This window comes from Anoplolepis gracilipes, chromosome 6 (assembly GCF_047496725.1).
Source record: "Anoplolepis gracilipes chromosome 6, ASM4749672v1, whole genome shotgun sequence".
NCBI lineage: Eukaryota > Metazoa > Arthropoda > Insecta > Hymenoptera > Formicidae > Anoplolepis > Anoplolepis gracilipes.
In genome coordinates, this window is record NC_132975.1 from 4,063,997 (window position 1) to 4,080,021 (window position 16,025).

The window sequence follows — 16,025 nt, forward strand, 5'->3', positions numbered from 1 at the left end:
CTTACTCCTTCCAAAGCCGCTGCTACAGCAAACATGGTACTGGGACTGATCTCCGAATGATCCTTCTCGATCGCCTTTAGAAGATTATCGGTTGTGTCATTAACGCCCATTATAATTTCCGAAAATCTCTCAGTATTAGCAGTCCACAGGACAATCACCTGATCCAAATTCTTCGCAGTTTTAAATTCCACAATATCATTACGAATTTTGTTGAGCTGCTCAGCCTTAGTGCCTATGATGATATTATTTGCTCTTTTGCCCTTTGTAACCAAAAATTTCATCGATAAATAATTATATTATGAATAAAAAAATTAATTATTTAACCACTAAAAAAATTAAAAGAGTTGATAAAGTAAATAAACATAGTACTTATACACATGTACATAGTGTTTCAGAAAACGATCAAACTAAATGGAGCGAATTTTACTCACTGTAACAAGAAAAAAGTTATATTATTTATAAAAAAGTTATATTATTATATTGAACATGGATTCAAAAATGCCTTCCTTGCGAATTATAAACACTTTTTGTTTACAACAAAGTTTACAACAATATCAATTAGTGGATTAACAATGAAAGATTAATTGTATGATACGGTAACATTTTCAACAATTTATGAGATATCAATACACACATTATTATAGAAAGAAATTATTTTCAACCATTTATTTAACAAAGTATTCTTACACTACCGTAAGCAAATAGTGCCGTAAACATAAAGTATTTCTAACCCAAAAGAAGAACTCGAACGCGTGTCGTGCACGTGCACGGGTGTAAGATTGGGTGCGTGTGTGCGTATGTGTACATATCTATATATATAAGAAGTATCGTCCGTCTGTCCGTCCGACTGACCGCGAACTACTTCCACATTTGATTCCTACGAAATTAGTACCAAAATGTTGCAAATTATTCTGGGATAGCTGCTATGTGGTTTTTTTAAATTTGAAAATTAAAAAAAAATTTTTTTTTAGTTATAGGAGGTTATGTTTTCGCGAAAAAAAAAGTTTTTCCAGATTTCTCTGCCAATGTGTTCAAAATGTTTCGAAACATTGAGAAATCACATTTTTTAAATTAAAAAATTTTTTTAATTATAGAAAGTTATGTTTTCGCGGAAAAAATGTTTTTCCAAATTTCTTTGCCATTTAAACATTTTTTTTGCGAAAACATAACCTCCTATAATTAAAAAAATATATATGTTAGGTTTTTTAAAGAATTAAACCAGCTCACTTATTAGGTATAATACTTTTTATTATACATAAATGAAACGTGCAAAAAATAAACATAAAGTAAAATACAAGCAGGGGGCTCTGGTCTTTGTAAACGACTCAACTGTAACAACTCAAAAAAAAAATCCCACTACTGCTATCTGCTTTCACGTGGTGTAACTAACTTACTAGATTACTACGAGCAAAGAGTAACTATATAAATAATTCAGTGCCTTTCTTCACTCTCCCTCCCATTGAGTTATTTAAAAAAAAGACTGTTACAATCACTTAAAGACTCATGACCAATTTAATCCGCTGTACTATTTACTACCTTTCCTTGCTGTTCTGTATTCAAAACTTTATTTCTAAATTTTTTAAACAAGTTACCTCCTAGTGGTTTTGTAAAGATATCGCCTATCTATTCACTAGTACATACGTATTTAATATTGATGATACCTGCATCTAACTTTTCTTTTATAAAGTAGTGTTTAATATCTAAATGTTTAATTCTCCTATTTGTAGGATTATGTGTAATCTTAATTGCTGACTGACTATCTTCGTATAAAGTTATACAATCGACATTAATACTGAATTCTAATAACAGCTCTTTGAGCCAGCAAGCTTCACTAGTTGCATTACTTAAAGCTGTATATTCTGACTCTGTGGTTGACAATGCGACAGACTGTTGCTTCTTTGACGACCATATCACAGTACAATTGAATACCTTAAAACAATAACCTGTTGTTGATTTTCTGTCTTCTGGATTACTTCCCCAATCACTGTCCACAAAACCTTCTATAGTATTACTATCGTCTCTCTTATACACTAAATTTAAGTTAATCGTACCTTTTATATATCTTAATACATTTTTTAATAGTTTATATAACATTGCACTCGCACAATCGTGAAATCTACTTAGCATTGTAATAGTTGCACATATATCAGGTCTAAAGCCAATCATCGCATATATAAGGCAACCTATTAGCTTTCTACATTTAGTCTCTATCTCTTTACTTTCTGACTTAGCTCTCTTCAATGTATCAAACTTAAAATTCTTATCTATGGGTAACGACAAAGGTTTACACTCTGACATACCATATATTTCTAGAATGTTTTTTAAATATTGACTCTGACTAATTTTTGTTATATTCTTCTTAAGGTTCTGCTCTATGTCCATGCCTAGATATTTTGATATCTTTTCCATATCTTTCATTTTAAACGACTTAGATAGTATTTCTTTTAATCTTCTAATCTCTGTGTTACAATTTCCAAAAAATAAGATATCAACATAAAGAAGCAAAAACATTTTGATACTATCATTACTTTTTGTATAGAAGCAACCGTCTTTACATGATTTTATATAACCTCCTAACTCATTACTTCATCAAATGTTTGATTCCAATACTTTGGAGACTTTTTAAGTCCGTAAATCGACTTATTTAATTTACACACATTATTCTCGTTATTATCAAGTTTAATACCTTCTGGGAGCTTTAAATAAACGTCTTCTTGGATTTTACCATTAAGAAACGCGTTACATACGTCCATTTGATACACCGGTAAATTTAGTTTTGTAGTTACGGACATAAACACTCTAAACGTATTTAATTTAGCAACAGGAGCATACAATTCATGAAAATCAAAATTTTCTTTTTGTTCAAATCCCCTAGCTACTAACCTAGCTTTATACTTTATCTCATTATTACCTAGTCTCTTAATTTTAAATACCCATTTACTATTTATTGCTTTTTTACCTTCGGGTAGCTTACTTATTGTCCATGTGTTGTTTTCATTTAATAACCTTAGTTCATTATTTATGGCTTCTTTCCATTTGTCAGCGTCCTCTTTTCTCATGGCTTCTTCATAACTCATAGGTTCGTTGTCGAGGCTTATGATAAATCCTGTCTCATAATCATTTTAGTTTTTGTGGTCTCCTTACACATCTTCCACTTCGAGTTGTAGTTGTAGGTATATCTCCCTCCTCATTTGGCGTTTCGTATTCTTCATTACTTTCTCCCTCTGTTTCTTGAACTTCTTCAATCAGAAGTTCGTTCTCTTCTTCCTCGTCGGTACTTGCTTCAGTTTCGAATTTGCCACTCTCCATGTGTTCCAATATTAGATCATCTTGCGGGCATATGGAGTGTTTCTTGTCTTCTTTCCCGTTTTCTTTTTCTTCTGGTGTAACGAATATTACATCACGTTTAACCTTTACTATTTCTTTCCCCGGAAAATACACTCTATAACCTTTTGTTGTTTCTCCATAACCTACGAATATTCCTTTCTCTCCCTTAAGGTCCCATTTCTTTCGTTTTAGGGATATGTACGGAGACTTCAGTACCAAATACTTGTAAATTTTTCAGATCAAAGTCCTTTTTAGTCCATAGTTGAAACGGCGTTATTCCTTGCACTCTGCTTTTACTGGTTCTATTTAATACGTATACTGATATGTTCACTGCTTCCGCCCACAAGTTTTTGTTCAATTTTTTGCTTGCAACATGGTCCGCGCTGCCTCTACTATTGTTCTCATGTCCCTCTCTGCCTTTCCATTTTGCTCTGGTGAATAAGAGACAGTTGTTTCATGGATTATACCTTTTTTCTCCAGGAGCTTTTTTATTTTAATGTTGACAAACTCCAGACCATTATCAGTTCGTAGGGTTTGAATCTTATTTCCTGTGATGGTCTCTGCAAACTTAAGAAAATGTCTAACTTTTTCTTCTGTTTCCGATTTGTGTGACATAAAATATACTATGTGGTAATTTGAATAATCATCCTTCAGCAGCAGAAAGTATCTAGAGCCTCCAATTGAAACTTCCTCCATCGGTCCACACACGTCAGCATGAACCAGTTCACCCACTTTTGATATAGATAACTCGCTTCTATGGAATGGGAATCTATGCTGCTTTCCCTTGAAGCAGTCTGTACAAGTATTAGCCTCTCCTGAAAACTTAATATTATTATTTTTTAACACATCCTTGACATACTCAAAATTTTGATGTGCCATCCTCTCATGTCAGTCCTTCAGGCTATATCCTACATTAACCGAGGCAGAATTTAAACTTTCACGTTTGAAATTCATTATATAGAATTTTTCATCACGCGTTGCGATGGCACCTATTTTATTTTCTTTTACGAACTCCCATTTATCAATGTCTGCTTTCAGCTTATAACCTTTATTTAACGCGCTTGTCACAGAGAATAAGTTCATCTTTAAGTCGGGCACATGTAATACATTGTTCATTGTAGTCTCAATATAGCATTTTCCATTAAACGCTTTTACTACTATCTGTCCAACACCCACAGCATCTAGTTTTCTTCCGTCACCTATGATTACGGACCTTTTATTTACCAGTGTTCTGTAGCTCACAACCAGGGTGCGGTCAAAAGTCATGTGTTCGCTGGCTATCTACCAACCAGTTATTATAACATCGTTGTTCATCACCAATCATGGCTGTTACAATAAACGCATTACTGTCTTTGCTGTCCTTGGCTTGTTTTTTATTGCCATTGGTATTATTGAATTGACACTCACTTCTTAAATGTCCCTTTTTATTACATACAAAACAACGTTTCACGTTCTGTTTATCGCTATTATTTTTACAGTCTTTCTTAAGATGCCCTGGATGTCCACACTTAAAACATTTTAGATTTTTCTTCACTGCTGTGAACGCAACACTCTTCTCGGATGTTTCCATCTTCGCTTTCAGCCGTTCTTCCTCGACTAGCAATCTAGCTATTAAGTTATCTAGTGTCTGTCTTTCATCTGATGTCGACTCCCATGCTGATACAAAATGACTATATCCTTCCGGCAACGACATCAAGATCTTTGTCCAATATTTGTTTACCCAGCTGTTTTAGTTTACTCTGAAATTCTTGTACTTTTGATATGAAAAGAGACATTTCCATACCTTGAGTGTACTTCAGTTGAAAGAATTGCTGTTGCACCATGTGAATGCTGGTGTCGCTCTTCTGCCCGTACACACTATGCAGCTTTCTCCACATCTCCGCTGCACTTGTGCATGTCAAAACATGCAGCATGACAAGCTCAGACAGTCTCGTTACAATTAAGCTTTGAGCTTTTGAATCTTCTTTTAGCCATGTTCTCAGACCTATTTCTGCCTCTGGTTTCACCCTCGTACCTTCTGCAATCTCGTATACCCCGAAACCTCGCAACAGCATGCCCACTTGGAATTTCCATACATTCCAGTTTTTGGCACCTTCCTGCTTCATAACGCCCACCGGGGTTGCAGTTGTTAATTGATCCATTGTTATCTTAATCGCCAAGACTAACGACCTTTTTTTTTATAACCGGCATACCGACAACAACAGAGAAAAAAAATGTCCGCCACAGTCGTTCCGTTACTCGAGAGCCTACCGCTTCTCTCTTTTTTATTTTTGCTTTCTTGCAAAATTTTTATTTAACTGCACTCACAATTACTGTTACGACATTGCACATAGTATAGTTGGGCCCATAACCTGTTAGGTTTTTTTAAAGAATAAAACCAGCTCACTTATTATAATACTTTTTATTATACATAAATGAAACGTGCAAAAAACAAACATAAAGTAAAATACAAGCAGGGGGCTCTGCTCTTTGTAGACGACTCCACTGTAACAACTAAAAAAAAAATCCCACTACTGCCATCTGCTTTCACGTGGTAACTAACTTACTAGATTACTACGAGTGAAGAGTAACTATATAAATAATTCAGTGCCTTTCTTCACAATATGTATAAATAGATTGAAGAAATAAGCTATCAAGGATATCTTATTAAGTCAAATCTAAAACTTTTTACAAAAAATATTATATAGAGAGGTTTTGAAAATTGAAGAATTATAAACTGTGTGAGAACTAATAATAGCGAGGTCAGTATTGGGCAAAAGTTTCGAGGCCCGCGCGAAGCGCGGGGCGAAAAGCTAGTATTATATATTGTAAACACACGCGCGTGCACGCACACATTTTTTTTATATAAATAAATAATATATTCGAATAATATATATATATATATATATATACATACATATATATAATGGTAGAGGACTTCTCTATTCGGTTTGACCTGCTCTATCTGCCCATGAAGGGTTGAGCGATTATTACCGGTCACTCTATATATATATATATATATATATATATATATATATATATATATATATATATACAGGGTGTCCCAGAGCACTTGTGCCAATGCTCGTGAGCAAGTAGGGCATAGTAAACTGAGCAAAAAGGTCTTATACCATTTTGCGATATTCGTAATAATAATCAAAATATTTAATATTAAAGTTAAGCAAATAAGAGCGCGCTGAGACGCAATGAGGCGGGCGCTCAAGCCGCTTGAGCTATAGTACGGCCCAGCGTATCCAGCATTGACAGGCGCGCGGTGAGGGGAGCGAGAGCAACAGCGCGCCGCTGCCCATGGTTACCGCGCCGTTCTTACACTAGCGCGCTTTTATTTGCCTAACTTCAATATCAAATATTTCGATTATTATTACGAATAACGCAAAATGGTATAAGACTTTTTTGCTCAGTTTATTGTGCCCTACCTGCTCACGAGCGTTGGCACAAGTGCTCTGAGACACCCTGTATACCCAAGTAGCAAACACATGTCATTTTGACGTCGAAACTGGTCATTTTTGGTTCAATGACGTCACATTGACCAAATAATGTTTAATTTAAAACGTTTTTTTTGTGACATTTTAAAGACGTACAAAAATTACGTCGTAATATCGTGATTTTTAAGTCATATATACGTCTTCCTTTGCTTGCTGCTATGCGGCGCGCTCAGACTAATTCGTATTCAAGTTTTCATAAAATGTAGATACCCTATCAGCACACATGTTCAAAAGATGTTTATAGGAGATCCATAGAATGTTAAAACATATTTTAATATCCTGTGAATATCTTATGGACATCTTTTGAACATATGTGCTGATAGGGTAATGAATACAATGGCTGCGTTCCACTAAACGATCACGACACTCACGAACATTATGTCTGTCTTTGTTTAACTTTTGGCCTAACCGAAAGTTAAACTAAGACAGATATAATGTTCGTGAGTGTCGTGATCGTTTGTTTAGTGGAACGCAGCCAAAGAATAAGTACTATCAAATATAAAATTTAAAATATGTTTTTTTGTCAGTTTAATTTCTGATATAATTACAACAAGAGATTCAAAGCATAGAAAAGATTATTTGCAACAAATCAGATGATTTAGAAATAGTTCGTTTTACTGCCTATTTGAAGCACAAAATCGGAATTTCTAACTTAAATACATATATAATTTATTAAATTATTAATTATGATCAATTTAAATGGAATTATAAAGCATTTCAATATTATAATTAATTGATAAAATTTAAAGTCGAAATTGTCATTAAAACGGCAATAATAGACCAAAAATGGTCATTAAGTCACGTCTTTTTAACGTCTTGATATGTCGTCATCGGTCTGTGACATTAGTCCGTCATTTTTACGTCATTACATCATGTCATATTTGGTTCGAACTGACCATATTTTAACGTCAAAATGTTGTGTGCTTACTACCTAGATATATGTGTGTATATATATATATATATATATATATATATATATATATATATATATATATATATAAACATATCCCAGGTAGCAAAAATAGTTATTTTGACGTAAAAAAGACGTTAAAAGTAGTCTTTGACGTCAAAATAACTACTTTTGCTAGCTGGATGTATATATATATATATATATATATACAGGGTGCCTCATAACCATTTAATTTTACTAAACTGCATAGTAAAATTAATCAAACATTTTATATTTTATTATGATTTTATTATTTTTAATTAATTATTTTTATTATTAATGTGATAAATATTAATCAGAGAAATTCTCATGAAATTTCTTTCCAGACTGCGACGACGCCGATGCCGATGCGACACCGACGCCAATGCGACGCGACGCGACGACAACAATCACATGGCGTTGCCGAATGTGATTGACATGATTGTCTCACGTTTACCATGATTCTCATGGTAAATTCTAAGAGAAAATTCCCTTATCTGTGTGCTTGAGTGTATTCGTTAAAGTTGGTACAATTTCTAATAGAAAAAAAATTCGTTTATTATTCGGTGTGTCACGGTGTGTCAACGTCTCGTTGCGAGTCAACTCCAGTCGTATACAATTATCCAGCAGAAGACATCAAATATTTCTACAAGGTAAGAATGAGTGAGAGTGAGAGTGAGAGTGAGAGAGAGAGAGAGAGAGTGTGTGTGTGTACATACACACGTACACACATACGCACACATCGCGTATACATAACAGCTGATCGTAGCGAGCGCCTCGCGTAATCGCTCGCGTCAAATTATGAGTTGCGCCGCTCCTGTCTACTGCCTGTACGCATGCAGTAATTCGCTACCAATTTTCTTTTATAATTTGAAAACTAAGCTTTGAATAAAATTTTGCCAAAGGAAAAATCGTCTCAGAATTTTATTCAGGAATACGATATTTCAAGGATAAACGGTTGTTTTGAATCACCCTGTATATATATATATATATATAGCGGACGGGATAAGGCGCACACGTGGTAACAGATTGAGAGGAGAGTAGAGAGGATAAGGGTGCGAGAGTGGAGTGAAGGAAGAAGAGTGAGAAAGAAAAGAGAAAAAATTGAAAGGAGAGATGGAGGAGATGAGAGGAATAAGGAGTGATGTGAGAGAGATGAAGGAGAGCATGGCGGAAATCCACGGTGAGCGGGAGAGTAGGAAGGAGAGCAAGGGAAGAAAGGCGGAAGAGAGAAAGGAGGGAGATAAAGGAGGCTATGATGGAGAGAAGCGTGGGCGATGACAGGTGGAGGTTATGTGCGGATAATAGAGGAATTAAAATAGACTAGGACAGATAGGAAGGAGAGGAGGAGTGTATAATGAGAAGAAATGAAGGCGGTGACAAGTGAAGGTTAAGTGCGAGTTGTGAATAGACAGAGAAAGGGGAAGTGAGTGGGTGCGGAGGAAAGAAAGGGGGAGGATGAAGAGGATTATCAAGGAACCGGAAGTAACGAGGGAAAGTAAGAAGGAGAAGAAGAGGACCAAGAGAGAGGAGGGGGTACAGAGGAGAGGGAAGAATGAGGAGATGAAGGGCTGCAGGGGATGAGAGAAAAGGAACAGAAAATCGGGGAGAGACGAAGGACGGAGAGATATAACAAGAAGATTGAGGGGGGTAAGAAGTGGACGGAATGGAAAGAAGGGGAAGAAGAAATGTTCTAAAGAGCTGGCAGGTGCATTTGGAGACGCATGTGGCGAAAGGTTAGGAGGAGGAGAGGAGATAAGACAGAGTGAAGAGAGGAGTAAGAGGGAGAACAGGATAAAGGAGATAAGGAAGAAAGCGGAAAAAGAAGGAAGAGGAGAGGGAGAGATGGACGAGTTGAGGCGAGGAAAAGGGAAGAAGGAGAGGCAGCAAGAGGAAGTGAGGTGTAAACGAGGATGCGTGAGAAAATGTAGAGAGAGTGAGAGAGAGAAAGAGGGAGAGAAAGGGAAAGAACAGGATATGAGAGAGAGACTCGGCTGTAGAGATAGGAAATGAAGGGAGAGGGGGAGGATAGAGGGTTAAAGGGCGAAAGGAAAGGGAAGGGGCGTGGGGCAGAGAGCGGGGTTAAAATGTGAGGTCGCTCAAGGCCAGGATCGTGTGGGAGATTTTGAACATAGAACTGTGTATATAGTGGAGTGAGGTGCGGAGAGAGAGGAGAAAAGGGAGAGAGAGAGAGAGAGAGAGAGAGAGAAAGAGAGAGAGAGAGAGGGTGAGAGAGGAGAGTGGAGGAATGTTTTTATTATTATGGTAAGACTATGTATAGTGTAAGAATGCGGGGAGAGAGGAGAGCGGAGGAAGGTTTTATATTATAGAGGAGGTTACATATAGTGTAAGAGTGTGGAGGAAGCGGAAGAGTTAGGAATCAAAGGAAGGAAGGAAAAAGAGGAAGAGGAGAGAAAGAAGCGAAGGATAAAGGGTCAGAGATGAGATGTAAATGGGTGGAAGAGGAAAGGAGACGGGAAAGGAGAAGAGTAAGGGAGGAAGAAGGTTGGAAGGAGAGAGGCAAGAAGGGGGAAAGAGGAAGAAGGAGAAAGGCAAAGAGGAGAGAAGGGAAGAAAGAGGAAGAGGAGATGGAGAAATGAAGAAGAGGAGCAGGAGAAGAAGAGAGTGAGAGAGGAGAGAGAGGGAGGAGAGAAAGGGAAATAGAGAAAGAGAGTGAGAGTGAAGGTGAGTGAATGAGAGTGGAGAAGAGAGACGAGGTGCATGAGGAGAGAAGATAGGATGGACTGGGAACGTAGGAGGGGGTGTGGTTGCTAATAGAAACGAGGTTAGATTGTAAGGGGCGATGGAAGCACTCAGTCAATTAATGAGGTAGGGGAGAAAGAGAGAGAGGGTGAGACGGAGAGGGGGGAGAGAGAGAGAGAGAGAGAGAGAGAGAGAGAGAGAGAGAGAGAGAGAGAGAGAGGAAAGGATAGGGACGTGGGGTAGCAAGAGGGATTAGATTGTGAGGTCGCGAAATGGCCAGGATCGGAGATATGTATTAAGTTTTTCTATGGAAATAGATTGTAATCCTGAAGGTATGCAATAAATTTACTATCTATCTATCTATCTATTATTATTATATATAGTATATATATATATATATATATATATATATATATATATATACATATATACACATATATATGCAGGGTGTTTCATAACTAACGAGCCAACGCTCGTGAGCGGGTAGAGTACAGTGAACTGAATAAAAAAGTATTAAGTCATCTTGCGATTTTCGCAATAAGTATCAAAATATTAATTAAAAAAGATCGGCAAATGAACGCGCGTTTCGCGCGGCTAGACCATGGTACGCTCTAAGCGTACCAGCGGCAAGTATCGCGCGGGTCGCGTAGCAACGACATGTATAGCCGCGCGAAGAACGAGCGAGCAGATTTTGTAGACCGGTCTTCTCGCGCGGCCATATATTTCGTTGCTACGCGATCCGCGCTAGAATCGAAAATAGAAAATTAACATACACTTTGGGGGTTAGCGAAAAAATTGTGCATTAGATCGCTCAAAAAGTGCACAAGACGGTGCACCCGCTCATACCAGCCATTTGGTGCAAAATTGGCTCTCAAATAACGTGGAGCTCTTTTGATCCCAGGACTTCTGGGCTCCTAACAGCCCCGACTTGAATCCTTTGGACTATTATGTATTGGCCGTTATTGAATGAGTTACTAACAAGTTGAAACATCCTAATGGCTTTCTTCCGGACCGTCATTGAAGCAGCGTTTACGGACATGGACTGTGCGCATTTAAAGGCCGCGTGCAATCGATTCGGAGATCGAATCAAGAGGATAATAACGGCGGAATTATATTGAATAAAAAGGATTCCGAAAGAACCCACCAACATATACAGGATGGACGATTTTAATCCATCCAGTCGAATATCTCGAAAACCAAGCCCGGGAGAGAAAAATGTTTCAGACAAAAGTTGTATGGTTTCGAGGGGGCCATAAGATGGTACCATTGGTTTGACCTTGAAAAGTCATTTGAAGGTCACGTGAAGGTCTTCAAGTTTTTTAAATGGAACACCCTATATATTTTTACATATTCTTGTAGCTCATCTCGAGAGCTTTCCAAAATACTTATGAGAAAGTATTTTTCATTAAGTATTTTTTAAGTTATAAGGCTTCAAAGTTGCAATATTTTGACATAAAATACAAGATATCTCGTAAAATATTCATTTTTTGATTATCTTACTCTAATACTTTTATGTACAGAATAATGAGACGAATCAATTGGTCTAAAGAAGACACATAATTATGTTAAAGTAAAAATGTGTAACTGTTAAGTTGCAAATTCAGATTTTTACTTTAACATAATTATGTGTTTTAATTATACCAATTGATTCGCCTCATTATTCTGTGCATAAAAGTATTAGAGTAAGATAATCAAAAAATGAATATTTTATGAGATATCTTGTATTTTATGTCAAAATACTGCAACTTTGAAGCCTTATAACTCAAAAAATACTTAATGAAAAATACTTTGTCATAAGTGTTTTGGAAAGCTCTCGAGATAAGCTACAAGAATATGTAAAAATATATACGGTGTTCCATTTAAAAAACTTGAAGTGACCTTCACGTGACCTTCAAATGACTTTTCAAGGTCAAACCAATTGTACCATCTTATGGCCCCCTCGAAACCATACAACTTTTGTCTGAAACATTTTTCTCTTCCGTGCTTGGTTTTCGAGATATTCGATTGAATGGATTAAAATCGTCCACCCTGTATATAAAAGTATGTTTTTGTATGTTTCATATTGGATTTAATATATGCCTTTTTCGAAAAAAATTTTTCTGTCCAGATTCTAGCACCGCACTCTGTATGTATGTATGTATGTAATAGATAATTATTAAACAATATTATTATTGAGTGTTATTATTTTTCGACCAAACTGGTTAAAAAAGCTTTATTGAGTCTTAAATTGGCTTTATAATCGACAACGTTTCGACCCTTGGTTTAGGTCCTTTTCAAGTCTGGAATCGATTAACAAAAATGATATTACAATATTTTAGTTCTTTACTCTGGTGTCAGCATGGTAATTTTTTTGTATATGTTAACGTTAAATTAATTATATGTACCTCCCACGATCTGACTCTTTAAAAAGTTAAAAACACGTTTATGCTACATAATACTTACACGTCAGCGCAAAAAAATTATTACTCTAGCTACCCATTTAAATATAAAATGAATACGATTAATAGCTTAGATCACGCGATTCTTCTGTCGGATGAACGGTTTCAGGCAAACAATATTAACAAGGTTAAACAAATTCTAAAGAATAACTGTTATCCCCCTTCACATCATAGAACGTTATGTGCATAAAAGAATGTGTAGTCTAAAACATCAAAATAAACCAAACGGGGATGAGAGCACTGAACGACTCGACATCTCTAAATGCGTACTAATGCCGTATGTTAGAAACCTTAGCGAAAAAATAAGCAAAATATTCAGGGATACAGACTTAAAGGTTGTGTGTACGATACCGAAAAAACTGAACAAACTAATTAGATGTGGCAAGGACAAATTGAATAAATCTAATATGACAGAGATTGTTTATAAAATTGACTGCAAGGATTGTGACGCTACATACATAGGACAGACAAAAAGATTAAACACACGCATTAAAGAACATACTAATAATATAAAAATGCATACTAGCAATCATTCTGTCGTCAGTAAGCATAGGACTGAATTTGCACATGATTTTAATTGGACAACACCCACAATATTGCATAGTAAAAGCATACTAAAAAGAGAGAAATTGCGGAGATGTTTTTTATTAAAATGCACGATAATTCAATTAATTTACAAAAAGACACTGAGAATTTGAATCCGATTTACAATAATATTATTAAGAAATTTCAACGAATTTGACCTGACGTATATTTGTTTATCTGGTATTTTATACACAGCTTTAGTCTTTGCGCTGACGTGTAAGTGTTATGTAGTATAAACGTGTTTTTAACTTTTTGAAGAGTCAGGTCGTGGGAGGTACATATAATTAATTTAACGTTAACATATACAAGAAAATTACCATGCTGACACCAGAGTAAAGAACTAAAATATTGTAATATCATTTTTGTTAATCGATTCCAGACTTAAAAAGGACTTAAACCAAGGGTCGAAACGTCGTCGATTGTAAAGCCAATTTAAGACTCAATAAAGCTTTTTTAATCAGTTTGGTCGAAAAATAATAACACTCAATTAACTTCATTACTGGTGACATAATATTATTATTATTGAACAATTTATAGCACAAGTACAATCTACGAAATAAATTTTAAATAAATAATTTTTATCATATTTATTTGGTATAAATTTACAAATATTCTCTAAAAAATAGAAAAATTATTATATATTATGTAAGAAAATTGAAAATATCAATCTTATATTATAGATTGAAATTATAGTTAAATTATAGATTTTGCAATTTAATATTAATGGGATACCGAACTACCGAGTTCTAACCTAACAAAACAATATATTTGCTTAATATAAAAGTTACAATTTATACACATAAAATAAAATAAAATAAGTTTTCCCTCTCAGAATTGCATGAAAGAATATTTGTAAACTTTGAAAAATGAGCTTATATAAGCCTAGATAAAAAGTATATATAGAAGGTTTATTCCGGATTCCCTTGGAATTGCCGGGGTGTTTTCCAGGGACCACCAAACCCTTTACAATCTCCCTCTTACTTCCAATACATAACAATGTTTCTCTCTTTACATATATACACAATACATCGCCCAATTATCCCCCATATCTTCTCTCCCCCATCCCTCAGGTTCCTCGCCTCCTTTTGTCAAAAAAGATAAAAAACCTTTCCCCCTCCCCCGCGAAACCTGGTCATTTTACAATCTCACATACTGTTTCCCTTTTCCTCCCTCACGATCCACCCCCTCTTCCTTCTCTCTCCATTTCTCCCCTCCCTCTCTCCCATTCCTTTCGTTCCCCCTTTCCTCTCCTCTCTTCTCTACCTCTCCCTCTGTTCTCTCTGTCTCTCCTCTCTCTTTGTTCCTCTCCTCTTCTCTCTTCTAATTTTCACTCCTCCTCTCCTTCATCTAGGCTGAGATATCCACCTCTCCTCTCTCTGACCCTCTTCTCGTCCCCTTTCCTCAGTCCTCTCTCCTCTTGCCTCTCTCTCCTATTCGTCCTCTTACTTCTCATCTTTCTCTCCTCTCCGTCCTCTGTCTCCCATCTGTTCTCCTCTTCTAACTATCTCCACTTCCTCCCATCCACTCTCAGTTCCCTGCTCGTTGTTACCACTTTCCTGCCTCTCGCTCTCTCTCTTCTCGCTGCCTCCCCAATCCTCCATCTCATCTTCCTCTCCTCCAGTGTCAAATCCTCATCCACTCCCACTCCCACTCCCCTCTGATCTTCCCTTCCTTCCCTAGCACCTCTTCCCTGTCCTCTATCTTCTCCATTTCCGTTAGAATCATCCAAGTTCCGTCCTCCCTTCTTCTTTCTTCTATCCATTTCATTCTCAACTTCCTGCCTAACTCCCTCTTTGTGATCCCTTCCACAATGTACTTCCTCTCCTCCTGATCCGCCCTCTCTATTCCTCTCCATATCACATTCCTCTCTCTCTTCATTCTTCTCTCTTCTTCCTCTCTCTCCGCTCTCTCTCTTCTCTCCAATTCCCTGCGTTTCTTCTCCACTCTTGCTTTTTCCGCTCTTCCCTCCATATTCTTTCATAGGTTCTCCCATTTTTCCTTCTTCTCTCTTTCCTCTTTTTCCTTTTCTTCCCTCCACCTTTCCTTCTCGTCCTCTTCCATCACCCTCCACCATGCTTCACTCTCTTTGTCTTCCCTCTCCCTCCTCTTCTCCTTTTCCATTTTCTTGCCCCCTTTCTCCACTCTCTTATTCCCTTTGTCACTCACTTTAACCCCTCTCTCCTTCTCCTCGCTTCTCCTCTCCTCCCCTCGCCACTCCATCATTCCTCTCTTCTCTTCCTCTTCCGACGCCCTTTCGCTCCTCGTCTTCTGTCTTTCTCTCCTTGCTCTCCTTCCTGTTCTCTAACTCACTGTGTATCATCCTCACCCTCAGCAACTCCGTTGTACAGTCCTTCATCTCTCCTATCTCCTTCCTTAACCCTCTTAGCTCCTCCATCTCCCCTAGCTCTTTCTTCTTTCTTTCCATTTCCTCTTCTCTTTGCTCTCACTCTTATCTTTCCACTTTCTATCTGCCTGTATTCTTCCTTTAACCTCCTGCCGCTTGCACTTTATCATTTCTAGTCGCTACTGCCCAATCGATCTAACGACCAGCCTCCTACC

At 36.8% G+C, this 16,025-nt stretch overlaps 1 protein-coding gene across 11 annotated transcripts in view; it reads right to left on the minus strand.

Annotated features, from left to right (window-relative positions):
- The window catches only part of Inos (Inositol-3-phosphate synthase), a 110,750-nt gene that overhangs the window by 41,784 nt on the left and 52,941 nt on the right, over nt 1-16,025 (minus strand). For 10 of the 11 annotated variants that reach the window (XM_072894326.1, XM_072894330.1, XM_072894323.1 and 7 more), the window contains exon 5: nt 6-260. The exons of the other annotated variant lie outside the window; for it this stretch is intronic. In XM_072894326.1, the coding sequence (XP_072750427.1) occupies nt 6-260 (255 nt within the window). The remainder of the gene's footprint in view (nt 1-5; nt 261-16,025) is intronic. 11 annotated transcript variants of the gene reach the window in all.